The 14629-nt window shown below is 43.9% G+C and overlaps 2 protein-coding genes across 2 annotated transcripts; both read left to right on the top strand.

Moving 5' to 3' along the window:
- The first annotated feature begins 1437 nt into the window (after positions 1-1437).
- Positions 1438-3239, top strand: LOC126568084 (uncharacterized protein F21D5.5). The gene is made up of 3 exons (XM_050224502.1): positions 1438-1576; positions 1631-3038; positions 3116-3239. Exons 1-3 carry the CDS (start codon positions 1438-1440, stop codon positions 3237-3239), a joined length of 1671 nt encoding a protein of 556 aa, XP_050080459.1.
- Positions 3240-9421: 6182 nt separating this feature from the next.
- Positions 9422-14208, top strand: LOC126567679 (CD109 antigen-like). Its single transcript, XM_050223896.1, has 12 exons — positions 9422-9477; positions 9562-9757; positions 9844-10522; positions 10584-10858; positions 10924-11018; positions 11100-11355; positions 11422-11631; positions 11701-12154; positions 12216-12515; positions 12583-13853; positions 13920-14073; positions 14150-14208. Exons 1-12 carry the CDS (start codon positions 9422-9424, stop codon positions 14206-14208), a joined length of 4005 nt encoding a protein of 1334 aa, XP_050079853.1.
- Positions 14209-14629: the final 421 nt, after the last annotated feature.

Below are 14629 nucleotides of genomic sequence, written 5' to 3'. Positions count from 1 at the left end.
TGTAGAGATTATGTACCGGCCAAGTGACCGTTTCCAAATGTCCACGAAAATATGTTGACAAAAATTCCCTATTAGATTCCTGTATCTTGGTCTCAGAAATCATTACGGAGCATCATCGGTCATTTTGAAATATTGGGATGGTTTTTTTTCTGGTCAAAGGTTGCTAAAATCCTTGGATGTCTCTGGCTGGAACACTCTGTGTGAGTTTATGCGAACTTTTGAGCTGATTTTTAAGGGAATGTCTTATGTTACAATGACAGATATCAGTAACCACGCGGCCAGTCAGCCCCAGCATATCTCGCTTCTTCCGTAGATATTAGACGTTAGTGAGTTGTAACGTGTCGCTGCTTAGAACTACTGAACAAAAGGTGTATTTGTATTGGACACATTCGAATAGTCTTGAAATTCAGCTCAAAGGCTCGCGTAAGTCCATAGACACGGGCTTCACACACGGGACAAATCAATTTAATTAATGGAGCGTTAGAAGCAACAAAAAAATACTATAGCCACATAATGTAATCACAGTAATTACACCCTCATTAGCCGGTTGCAGTTGAAATACCACTTAGCGTAACCTCCCAGATAAATGTAGCAATCATCAGAAGAGGAATATGGTGATAACGGAAATCCCGGACTCTCGCAGTGTTTGCTAGGTGCAATAATCTCTTGCCTGGTCCGTGAGAGCATAGACGATGTATGCGAGTTTGTGTTCTGTGTCCTCGGGCGTGTGTAGGGTTGGTATGAATGTAATATTGTTTCGTTTGCAAAAATATTTATCAGGATTGAATGATGTATGATGCGTGTCCGTGTACGTCTGTGTGTTTGAGTATGTGTGTTGGAAATGCTATTCGATCAAGCGCAGAGCAAAAACTCATGTTATACCGAATGAACTATTATCATGTAACGGATAAATAAACAGGTTAGTAAAACTCAATGCAAGATGAAGAATTAATTACATTACTAGTCAACTTGGGTAGACTGATAAATGGGGCTATATGAGAAAGTTTCTTGTGTAAAAAACTAATTAAAGTTGGTAATCGTTTTTGATCAACAATCTCGTCTACCAAGCGATCTTGTCGGACCACATCGACCAATAGATTTCGCTGTCGAAAGGGGTTTATCTAGCAAACTAAAAGCTCTCTCCGTCTTTCAAGAGACGTTATTAAAGATAAATAATTTTATTATTATCATTTTTACCACTAAATAACCGTCTTCAAATGTGTGTAGGACCGAACGACGATTTGAAATCCAATTTGAAATCCAAATATTTGTTTACTTCGAGCAGCTCGAGCACTTTAGTACTAACTGCTCGAACAGCCGTTCAGTACTAAACTGTCAACAGCGAGGGAAAAAAAGTAAACAATGCAACGTTTGTTTACACTCGCTTTGCCGTAGACTGCTGCCCGCACTGGCTGGTCTGCACCGTTTCGTGAAAATATGCCGGCAAAACTTAAAGAATGCGTTCTGAAGCCCATTAGTTCGGACCATCCACCGATACGCATCAACACGGAGCAAACGATTGTCGGTCGAAGTCCGGAAACGTTAATACAGGATGCCAACTGTTCACGCAAGCAAGGTAAGCGTTAAGTCACAATGTGCTGAGTGGGTGCTAAGCTTCCTCCCGTTGCAGTGTGTTTAAAGGCCAATCTAAAGGACGGATATGTGTTGGTCAAAACGCTTGGCTTGAATCCCTCGGTACTGAATGGCAAAGAGCTGCAACGGAACGTTGGCTATGAAGCGGTCCATGGTGATACCATCGAGCTGTTACCGGGAATGTATAAGTACGTGTTTGAATTCATATACGAACCGAGTATCAGTCCGGAAGCTGTACCGATGACGAAAACTAAATCACAGTCCATGAATGAAAATGGCACAAGCAGTACCGGTAAACGATCGCGCGAAGAACAGTCACCCGGTGGTAAGAAATCGAAGCGTTCGAAAGCGGAAGCGAAGGAATTGTCACCAGCGGTAACACCAGAATCCAAACCACCGAAACCCAGCGTACAAGACGTGTGGCAATCATACGACAATTCGCTGCTCCACGTCTTCACCAGTGCCGGTGTGGTGGCATCAGAGAAGGTGGCCGCCTACGACATGGACGGAACACTGATAAAGACGAAATCAGGCAACGTTTTCCCGAAATCAGTAGACGACTGGCAGATCGCTTTTCCCGAAGTTCCGGGCAAGCTAAAGTCGCTACATCGTAACGGTTTCAAGCTGGTCATATTCACAAATCAAGCCGGCATCGGCAAGGGAAAGGTGCGCATCGAAGACTTTCGTCGGAAGATTGAAGCGTTGGTACGGAAGCTGTCCGTCCCGATGCAGGTATTCATATCGACCGGTGCCGGCAAATATCGAAAACCTCGGCCAGGCATGTGGCAAATGCTTTGCGACCATCAAAATGATGGTTTGCCCATCGACCGGGCGCGCAGCTTCTACGTGGGCGATGCAGCTGGCCGACCCGAACTAAAAAAGCCGATCAAACGCAAAAAGGACCACTCGTGTGCCGATCGTCTGCTGGCGATAAATGTCGGCATTACCTTCCTGACGCCGGAGCAACACTTTCAAAACCTACCCGACACCGTCTGGACGAAGCCCGAGTTCGATCCGAAGGAGGTTTGTGGTTTGTCGACCCAGGGCACACTACTCCAACCGGTCAGTGCATCGCTAACCAGTGCGGGTCAGGAGGTGATCGTGATGGTTGGATTCCCGGGTTCAGGCAAAAGTCACTTTGTCCGTCAGCATCTTGCACCGCACGGGTACGAGGTGGTAAATCGCGATACGCTCGGCTCGTGGCAAAAGTGTGTGACACATATGGAGGTGGCGATTCGGCAGGGTAAGCGTGTCGTGGTTGATAATCTTAACCCGGATGTGGAAAGCCGTAAGCGGTACCTGTTGGTGGCCAACCGTGCCAACATTCCTGTGCGCTGCTTTCTGATGGACGTTAGCTACAAGCATGCGCGCCATAATAACGAATTTCGGGAGATGACGGACCGAAGTCATTCCACCATCTCGGAGATGGTTTTCAATTCATACAAGTAAGTCTTACCACGTGCGGAAACTGTAACGCCTGACCATCTCATCTTTACTCTTTTTTGTTCACACTTTGGGGTAGATCCAAATTTCAGCCACCGACCGTCGCGGAAGGATTTACAGAAATTGTAAAGGTGCAATTTGTGCCGAATTTCGCCAACAAGGATCACGAACAACTTTACCGGATGTTTTTGTTGGAGAAATAGACAAACGATCGTACCGTCATGAATGGAAGGGGATCTGCACGCTCTGGAGATGAATGGTGGAACGTGGAGCTTTTCTATCGTCGGAAAGGAAATGTATAAAAAATGTATCGTACAGATGTTTGATTCAAAGAAAGCTCTGTTATTCATATTTCTTATAATTGTTTTGTTGTCTGCAACGCATTATCCGATTGGGCGGAGATGGCTGTATCTGTTCCGTGAGTACTTGTGTTTGGTAGCATCCAAATCTCGTCCTGCTCCTTGTGATTTAACTTCCCAACAAGCCCATTCATGCGGATTTGTTCATACCTCAAACCGTATGTAAATTACTCTTTACGGATACTTAAAGATTTAGAACACGACCTAATAAAATAAAATACAATAAAATAATTCACTATTTTAAAAGAAAGCATGTTTGTTTGTATGATTTGGCTAAATAATTTCGAACACTTACATACAATGGCGGATTGAACGGTAAGCGGAGTGCGCTGCCGCTGAGTCCCCGAGTAGGTAAAGGGCACCGAATGCTGCCTCGTATAAGAGCAGCTTATAATTCATGTTGCCGGTCACATGTCTTCACAGGACATCAAAGGTCAATACTTATGATTTTGATAGTGATGAGCCTCGAGCCCTGTAGGAATTCGCCTCTGTAGGGGACGAAAACTTCCGTTCCGCTTAGAGCTTACAAGGGATTAAATCCGCCACTGCTTACATAAATATGTTCCTCACATGATTTGCCAATGCCTTAGCCTCAGATTTATTTTAGCTTCTTTAAGATAACCGATTAGCCGAGTTTAAAAGAAAGAACTGAAGCAACAAGAAGTGTATCAAGTCAGTATGTACAAACTACACCTTTATTTTAATAGTACTCAGAGCCAGATTTAGCCCTTCTGAGCAAAAAAGCAGAAATGGTGTTGGGCCCCCTTTAAATTGAAAGAGGGGCGTATGGATTGGAACAGATCGCTTGTTGTTTTCCCTAAGAATTTTCTGCACGGAGGCAACAGGGACATTGCAATTCTACATACCGTGACCGGGTTCAGTGAAGAATCAAGCTGTATGGGGGTGTGCCCTCTTCAACAGAACCCCAACACCCCGGGACCCTGAACAAGCAGAACCACCATAATGCTAGACCATGTTCGTCCATAGACCATGTTCAACCTGTTGGCAAGAGTCGAAGATAATCCCATTTTGAGTAGGTTTTGAGTAAGTAGAACAGTCCACAGGAGCAAAGCATACACGACACATTTATTGCATCCAATATTAGTAAATTCAATAGTAGCTTAGCCATATGAACTGCCTGTTTTTTTCTTTAGAATAATAAAATCGCAGCGTATCGTATTGAAAATGCCACATTCAGTTGCATGTCGAACGATAAAACATCCCAGAAACGATTCGGGAAATTACTTCGGAAATCATTTAATAAAAGAAGTGGCATAAAGAAGAATGGAGTCGTAATAAAAGTTTTTCAATCACACTTGGCGTGGTGTGTGTGTGCAGCTTGAGATAAGCAACTACGAATGGAGGAGAAAATGAATGTTTAATTGTCGAGAAAAAGAGATTGCCTGAGTCATCATGTGTTAGCATAGAGGGTGCTAAACCCGCAAGCTCTTCTGCTATCTTATTGGTACAATTGTTATACATCTTGTTTGCTTTGGACAGTGCGCGTGCAATTGAGAAATAAAACCATAAAGCCGATCCGTGTTTCCTCTGTTACACGATCAATAACGAAACGGGCAACGGAAAGTAAATTTCGACCAGTAGCACGAGGGCTTGAGCGTAAAATCAGGTAACATCTGCACATGTTTTCCCTCGACTGTATTGCATACCTGCCCGAGTAGAATGGGTCGAGTGTATTGAGATTACCACCATAGAAGACGATATGTTCGATATTCATCCGAACGTCGTAGCACATGATTGTATCGAAACCAGATGGTAAGGGCAATTTGTATGCTGTATCGGAATAATATCGGACGCTTCAAATTGCTTAATATCAGTGCCGAAATGGCTTCGTATCACAAAATGAACTTGTTGGTCAGAGGTAGAAAACGTTCCCATTGAGAATCGTTTCCTAGCAAAAGGTACATAAGGAACAAGGTGAGCTTGGAGATGAAGAAGTAGTTGGACAATTTTGGCCATCTCCTGTAGTCCAAACCATTGCCGAGGTCTGAATATTGAAGACTCAACTACAGTCTTCCTTGAAGAAAATGTTTGTGGATCAATCAACTGGATTTTTTGCAATCTGCAAACGCAAAACCATCTGTTGAGTGCTGTCCATTGATCACCGTTTACGCGATGCAATATCCATTGTTCTAGTATGCACACAATAAGACAAATCATAAATTCATGAAGGCTTCGTGAACCAGCTGCATTATGCAAGAACAGCTAGAACTCAATCCTGTCCCTGTACTACCTTCATGCGCTACTATCGGGCAAATGTGCATTGGCCAACGATAAAATTTGGCATTTTTACAAACACACACGCAAACATACAGCAACAAACATACATCGAAAGTACATGTAACGGATGTAGAGCGGACACCGTGTATGCACACGGTGCATAGAAATGCATAATGGATGTCATTGTGGCAGTTTGAACAGTTGAACACTGCATTTTAGATGGCACACCATCCCGGTAGCATCTAAAATTAAAAACCCCAACATGCAATCGACCCCGCAGTTTGTGTCTCTCCATCTTTCCTGTCTCGTACGCGCGAACAAACGAATTTGGAAAATCGTTGCAACTTGCACACGGTCCGCATTTGACGTGTAAATAAGCAACGACATTTATCCAGCAGTATTCCGCTATCGGTGCGCATCGGAGGAAGATGTTCTGTCGCTTGTCAGATGTCGCAATAAAGATTCCAATTGCCGCTCGGTGGACATTGTTCGGAACGCTGTCGCATCGTACTAATGGAAGGCCACTATACAAACATTCGTTTCCGCAATCGAACAGCTTGGTGAGATGGATGACGTGGTGGTGGTCAAAAATAATTTGCTGGTCGTTGTTTGTAAATGAAGCAAAGTATTCAGTTTTGCCTACAATGCAGATGAATTTCAAAACGCGTACAAGCATGCAGTTATTTTTAAGTATTTTATTTGAATATTAGTAGCAGATACTCCACAGTGTCTCCTGTCGCTTACTTCGTATCCAGTTTCACGTGGCTCCGGATCGTGGGATTTGCTGTAAAAAGTATTCCAACAGCCTCGCTGATCAGAGATGTCAAACTAATCGATATCGTCGATAAAGCACTTAAAAAGATTCCCATGGTTTGTTGGAAAACAAATCTGTATCATCCGACTCTGCTACTGACGAACATTCTTGGTGATAATCGGTCCTCTTAACACCTGATAAAACAAGGGTGTAAGTTAAGCTGCAGGTATCCAACAACTTGAAATTTTCTGCAAGAATGAAAAACAAATGAATAACTAATCTCTTCATGCACTGTTCTTCAGTTCCTCTTCTTTCGGCATTATCGAAGCCTGGAAAGTAAAGATTTACTAGATTTTAAATGAGAAGAATTAGACGACATACACAGCCTTTTAGAAAATATTGCTGACCATCTAATAAACCAGAAAAGACTTTTCTGGCTACGGAGAACAAACCCAAAGCCCGATGTACCCATGACACAGTAATAAAACTGTTTTTCTACGAGACTCTTGGGTTACATAAATTTATGGTTTGTTTTGTGCTTGAATGGAGCTAAAAAACCCTAAGGACTTGGGTCTTTTTCGAGTGCTTATGTGGCTACATAATTTTCTTTCTTCGCTGACTAGAGCCAAAATCTTCCTAAACACCCTGCACAGGGTTGGGCAGAATCCATATTCTAGCTTCGCAGAGAGGACTCCAACTCACTCGTTTGAGGCCTCGTACGTTTGATCCTTTTATAAAACTCTACTGGTCAATGTGCTACAAAAATGCTGTCTGTTCGACAACCGCTGATATATATATCGATGACAGTGTCCTCACTAACTGACCCGCAATTCCTTCGAGAGATGCTAAACTAATGTTCCCGTCCGCCATATGAAGCAGCTGTCGTACACTTCGGTGGTCGTTATCGCAACTGGTCGCGTTGAAAACTGTATACATCAGGACGCTAAGTTTCCATTGCATTGGTCAAAAATGGGTTCTTTTACAATTAAAAACAAATCACGTAAAATAGTAAGCGCTCTCATGAGCGCACAAAAATCGAAACCATTTCCCCAAAGCATCGTATGCATATTGGGCCTCCCATTTTGACCTCCATCATGCACGTTTCGACTTGTGTGCGCTCGTCATCGGTCCGTTCGATAAATGGCTGCGCCATGCTAGTGGATGAGCAGCGACAATTGGTCTGATGAAAATGTCAGCTTAGCATACCATCCTGCCTTCTCCAGGACCCGGGCATGTGTTGCTGATGGACAAAAGTGGAGCAGGGATATACATGGCACAAGCAAATCCACATGCCACATGTGTCGTCCTCGTACGTTCCAGGTATGACAGCGCGAGCAAAAAGTGTGATTTGTTTGATTATAATTTTTCCCGTTCCCCGTTCGATTTCATGTTTGCTTTTAATTTTAACATAACGAACATGTCGAACTAGTGCCGGCAATGGAGCATCATCCCGTTCAATCCCGGACGGATTGAGCCACTCCGTGCACCGTGTGTGAATGAGATGGAAAAAGAACATCCAGCGGTTGTTGTGGTGGAATGCACAGTGACGGAAGAGACAGTTCTGTAAGAAATGGGTAAAGTTAAATTGAATATTTTAAAAGTACGAAGCCGGAATACGCAAACCAGCTGGAACGGTTTTAATTTAAATGGCCAAAATAAACTAATTGCAGCTCATAGCAGATAGTTTTTTTTTTATACAAGACACGTACTGTTTCAGGAGCAATTTTCATCAAGCGTACCACCACATAATACGAGCTCTAGCTTCATTACCTTCGCCAACAAAGCTTGATGGATGCTATTCTTATGAGCTGCACAATAATAAACTAATCCAAAACCAAAAGCTCGGCCCTTGGTGTGGGGAGATGCTTCAACGAGCAGGAGATACGGTGATTGCGTTAAGAGATGCGTTGCAAATGATTTTAATTAAATACCCCAACCGATAGGCCGTTCATCATGTGTTTTCTGGGCGGACAAATAAGGCACCCAGTCTATCTCGTTTTAATTGAGGGCCACTGAGCGGTTGAGGCTAATTGTGTGACCAGGTGTGCTTCGGTAGGGTTGCCATCATATTGCGATGATGGTTTCAAAATATGCTCCCTAATCCTGGCGGAGTGTGGAGCCGGGGCTAAGGCCTTTGGACAAAATTGTGTACCGTTTGATTAAATAATTTTTGCGCTTTAAATGGTTTTATTAGAAAAGCTCGATTGTAGAAAGTGTTATACAAAACCTTAAGGTTACAACCGTTGGCCGACAACTTTTTAAACTTCTTTAGCGCCGCAAAAGGCGGCAAAGGATTATAGGACTTTTTAGAGCAACAATTTGTTGTGTTTCAAAATGTGAAAAATAAATGTATTGATGTGTTTCATTTTAATATAGAAACCTAAAGCACTTCAAGCTATATGTTGGAAATATGTACCTTGACCAGATCGTCAAACCGTTTCCAGGACGCTCGCTCTACGGCTGTAGCCAACCTTCTCAAGAATAGACCCTACCTGATCCTGCCAACGTGTCATTTGTACTACTCTACACCTGGTACCGGATGGGTCACTGATGAGCACCTTCCTGGTGGGGCTTGAAACCGGCATCACCTTCAAACTGATGCTCAGCTTAAGAGTCGGACTTGATCACTCTCGGGCAAGCAATTACTTTGTCTTCATTGCATTGATTTCCAATCCAATCCTATCGGAATCTCGTTTCAGTGTGGTGTACGCATCCCGCACACCGTCACAAATATCCGTTCGGTGATGCGTACGGGGACACGGTCCGGAAGGAATACGATAACCAGCTGCTGTTTAGCTTCAGCCTTATTTAAATGCGACTAGCACGGGAAGGGGGCAATCGCTATCTGGCTCAAATCACGTCGTCGCACTCGCGATTAATCACAATGCCCGTTGAGCTTAATGTTTAATGCGCGGGCATTCCCCGAGATAAGCGAGCCGGCTCCCCGGGTCCGTGTCGATCGGAAATGAGAAAGTGGTGTCAGTTGTATTCACTGACAGCTGCACGCAGGACGTGCGATCATCAATTCGTCAGCATGCCGTTGTACATGCGAGTAGTGGTAATGATAAGCCTGCTGGGCGCCTGTTGGGGGTAGGTTTGTCTTCCAAGCTGCAAATGTTACGTCTAGTGTCGTCATCAGCAAACTACACTGTTTGATCACAATGTCCGTTGCAGTGTGCTGGTAGTGGGCCCGAAGTTTGTACGCTCCAACCAAGTGTACACGGTGGTAATCAGTAACTTCAATCAGACAACGTCCAAGGTGAACCTAATGCTACGTCTTGAGGCACACGACGAGAAGGGAGCGACTGTGTTTTCCATCACGAAGGAAGTCGACGTGCGTCGCTTCATGAATCGCATCGTGAACTTTGAAGTGAGATTCGATTTCGATTTTAAGCTCCAGGAACAGGTGATAATAGGTACCATTCATTTAAAAGAAGTTGTCCTTTTGGATGGCAGATTCCAGTTATCTCTTCCCCAGTTATTTTAAAGCTGAAGATCAATGGACTACGCGGGTTCAGTTTTGACGATGAGGAGGATCTTGTGTTTCTCAACAAATCCGTATCCGGCTTAATACAGATCGACAAACCCGTCTATAAGCCGGGCGATAAGGTGCGGTTTCGGGTGATAGTGTTGGACACTGAGCTGAAGCCTCCGGCACGCGTTAAAACGATTCATGTGTCGATCCGCGATCCTCAGAAAAATGTCGTTCGCAAATGGTCCTCGGCAAAGCTGTACGCCGGTGTATTTGAGAGTGATCTTCAGATCGCGCCAACGCCCATGCTCGGCGTGTGGAACATCTCGGTACTGGTGGACGGCGAAGAACTCGTTTCAAAGACATTCGAGGTGAAGGAGTATGTGCTGTCGTCGTTTGACGTCGAGGTGATACCGTCCACCATTCCTTTGGAGGAACACCAAGGTCTCAACCTGACGGTAGCGGCCAACTATCACTTTGGAAAGCCGGTAAAAGGTGTGGTCAAGATGGAGCTGTACCTGGAGGACGATAAGCTTGACCAGAAGAAAGAGCTCGAGATATACGGTATGGGACAAGTAGAACTACGGTTCACAGAAAGGCTGGATCTGTTCGAAGATCAGCAGGATGTGCGAGTAAATGTGACATTCCTCGAGCAGTACACAGGTAAAAAAAAGAGTTCATACACTTAAAGAATGGCACTTAAATGCGAACTCTATTGTTTTAGGCCGATCAGTGACAAAAGAGCATGCAATTTCCATCTACAAATATCTCTACCGAGCCAAGTTGGTAAAGGAAAGTGAACAGTTCCGTCCCGGATTTCCTTTCAAGTGTGATCTGATCTTGAGCTACCATGATGGTACGCCAGCTAGAGACATTTCCGTGTTGGTACAAGTGGAAGGAGACAGTGTAGACCATGAGCAAATCCATACAACTGATAAGACAGGTACTATCAAGCTTGTCATGCACCCTACCGAATCCACCGAACAAATGGACATAACAGTAAGAGATGGCATAGGTTTTCGATGTGCCGATTATTTAATGTATTTTTTAATATCGCTCGACAGCTAACTGACGATAACAGTGGATTCTCCTTGAGCGAGAGAATAAGCAAAGTCGAAACGATGACACATACGTTCATAAAGCTAGAGTTGAAGTCACCGTAAGTATGGGAACTTATTAAAAAACCAAGTCGTTGCTGTCAATGAACTCGTTCTCTCTATCTCTTGTTTTTTTTTTGCAGAATTAAATTAAACCGACTTCTAAGACTGTTGGTGACGTGCAACGAGCGGATGACATTTTTCGTCTACTACGTTATTGCCAGGGGTAACATACTTGACGCAGGTTTCATGCGACCAAACCGACAGACCAAGTTCTTGATCGAGATTAATGTGTCGGAGAAAATGATACCAAAAGCGAAAATTCTTGTTGCCACCGTGTCGAACAAAGTTGTGGTTTGGGACGCGTTGGAGATTGATTTGAACCAGCTGAGCAATCATGTGGGTAATCGAGTGTACGCAATGGGTGGATTATGTTTGACACGTAGTTGTGCTGTTTGTTTTCAGCTGAAAATTAACATAGCGGAGCAGGAGATAAAACCAGGTCATGAGATCGAGTTTCAGCTGAAAGGACGCCCAAGCGCATATGTTGGACTTGCTGCGTACGATAAAGGTTTGCTTGAGTTCTCCGGTAAGCATGATCTGTTCTGGGAGGATGTCATGCAGGTGTTTGATGAATTTCATGCCGTCGGGCAGAACGAGTTTAATCCATTTCACGTAAGAGAGTATGCTTTTGGAAAATGGATCTCTCGCTTTGCAATTAGTAACATTCCTATCGTTTTCTAGAGTATAGGCTTATTTACAAGAGTTGCCGGAGAAAAAATGCTGGCACCAAAAAGCTCTACATCGGCACGATTCGGAAGTGAGACGAAAAGTACGTATTCTAAGCTTGTTTCGTATCGGACAAACTTCTTGGAATCGTGGCTGTGGCAGAATGTAACGATTGACCGATCGGGTACGACGACGATGATCGAGCCTGTTCCTGATACGACCACGTCCTGGTACTTGACGGGCTTCTCAATTGATCCGGTGTATGGATTGGGTATTATTAAGCAGCCGATCCAGTTCACAACGGTGCAACCGTTCTACATTGTGGAGAATCTACCGTACTCCATCAAACGAGGCGAAGCGGTTGTGTTGCAGTTCACGCTGTTTAACAATCTTGGAGGAGAGTATATCGCCGATGTGACGCTGTACAACGTGGCCAATCAGACGGAATTCATTGGACGACCCTTAGAAGGTGAGTTTTGGCGCTATTGGTGTCTTATCTCAAGGAGAACTAATGTACCTTTCTTGTTCAGATCTCAGCTACACAAAATCCGTCAGCGTTCCACCGAAGGTAGGTGTACCGGTCTCGTTTCTGGTGAAGGCACGAAAGCTTGGCGAGATGGCAGTACGGGTGAAGGCTTCCATCACGCTTGGGTTGGAAACGGACGCACTGGAAAGGTTCATTAGAGTAATGCCGGAAAATTTAATTCTATCCAATTCTGTATCGCGTTTCTTCAATCTGGACCGTTACGGAACGCTAGAGTTTCCCATATCGTTGGATATTCTCAAGAATGCGAACTTCAGCACAATCAAGCTGGAGTTCATCTTATCGTGTAAGTGTGTCTGCCCTTCGCGAACTGTTTGAATGTCCTACTAATGTTACCGTATTCACCACCTCAGCAAACTTACTCACGCCGGTGACATACAATCTGGACAATCTACTCACCGTACCGACCGCTTCTGGTGCGCCTAGTATGATCAATTTCATTCCAAACCTCTTGGTGCTGGACTATCTAACATCAATCGGTTCGAACGAAACGCATCTTATAAATAAAGCGAGAGGCTTGCTAAGAAATGGCTATCAGCTTGAGATGCAGTATCGTCAGTCCGATGGTTCGTTTGGCAATTGGCGCAAGTCCCAGGGAAGCATCTTCGTTACTGCCCTGGTGGGCAAATCGATGCGGAGTGCTGCCAAGTACATATCGGAGGTAGATTCGAATATGGTTGATCGTGCATTCGATTGGCTTGCATCAAAACAGCACAGTTCGGGCCGGTTTGAGGAAATAGCGCCGATCACGTACCACACGTTGCAGGGAGGATCACGAAACCATATAGCACTAACATCGTACGTGATGATCGCGTTCCTAGAAAACTCGGAATCTTCCAAAAAACACCAGCAAGTAGTTCGAAAGGGTGTACAGTACATTGTAAACCATTGGAAGAGAATAGAGGACGTTTACGATCTTTCACTTGCAACGTACGCCCTAATGCTAGACGGCCATACTCTCAGGAAGGAAGTGCTGAAATCCTTAATAAATAGAGCCCAGTCGGTGGAAGGCTCTAACGGGAAGGAACTGTACTGGACGAGAGATACGGCCGGGATTGAAACGACTGCGTACGGATTGCTAAGTCTGGTGCACGACAAACGCTACGTGGATGGTGTCAGTGTGATGCGTTGGCTTGTCAATCGTCGAAAAGTAAGCGGGAGCTTTCCGCGCACTCAGGACACATTTGTTGGGCTGAAGGCGCTGGCCATGCTAGCGGAAGCGATATCACCACTAAACAATGATTACTCGATCATTCTTCAACATGGCCGAACGAGAAAGTTGTACAAAATCACCTCGACATTGGTTGATCAGCAGTCTCGGGATGAGCTCACAGGAGACAGTCGAACGCTGAAGGTTAGCGTAAATGGCCGAGGGTTTGGGATGTTTACGATTGCTTACCAGTACGGGATAGATGTGAGGAATATTAACAGACAATTTAAACTAACGCTCGAGAAGCAATTTTTCAATCAGGATCATACGCTACTACTGAAAGTGTGTAGCAGCTTTATACCGCTGTTGGCACACTCGCGCTCAGACTTGGCACTGGTCGAGGTAAACTTTCCGAGTGGGTATGTCGTCGATAGAGATTCTATAGTAGACATTACCAATCGGAATCCTTTTAAGGTAAGACAAATGGACAGTATTTAATTATCTTTACTCGTTTTACTAAGATTTCCTCTTACCACATAGAATGTAGAGTACCGGTATGGTTATACATCATTGGTGATATACTACGAAAGTATGGGACCTGAGGAGAACTGCTTCACAGTGACCGCGCAAAAACTGTTCCGGGTAGCATTTCAAAGACCAGCTTATGTGCTTGTGCACGATTTTTATAAAACAAGTAAGTAGTTTTGATGTGTACTTCAAGTTTATAAATTAAATAAAGCAATAACTTTCCCTTTGTTTCTTTACTACAGTGTATAGAGCAATAAGAGTTTACGAGGTGCCACAAGAAACGTGTAGCGACTGCAATTAACTGCCAGTTAGCAAAGATCTGTACTATTTAGATTGATTACTTTAGTTTTGAATATAAAATAAAAAACGTAAAAGTTGTGTAATTTAGACTTCTTTGGGGTGTGCAGTAATGAAAGAAAATTAGACAATTGTTTAAGATCTAAAAAATGTTATCGATTTTTCACAGATAGCGTCTTTGTACAGTTTAACACTTTGGTGTACGACCACACGAAGTTTGTCCTGCGCGGAACCTATAAGATTGTGAAGAAGAAGGTTATAAAAATATGCCACAGAGCGATTCAACAAAACGTTTGATACTTCTTGGGAAAACCCACAATCTTCGTTGTTTTACTTTATTCGCTTTACGTGGTCTTCAACTCTCACCCAGAAAAAAAAATTATAAAAATAAAATTAAAATAAAAGAATCTGTTTGGAAAGCTTTT

Source organism: Anopheles maculipalpis, chromosome 2RL, assembly GCF_943734695.1.
Source record: "Anopheles maculipalpis chromosome 2RL, idAnoMacuDA_375_x, whole genome shotgun sequence".
Lineage (NCBI taxonomy): Eukaryota > Metazoa > Arthropoda > Insecta > Diptera > Culicidae > Anopheles > Anopheles maculipalpis.
Note: the sequence above shows the minus strand (reverse complement) of the source record. Positions and strands in the feature narration are given on the sequence as shown.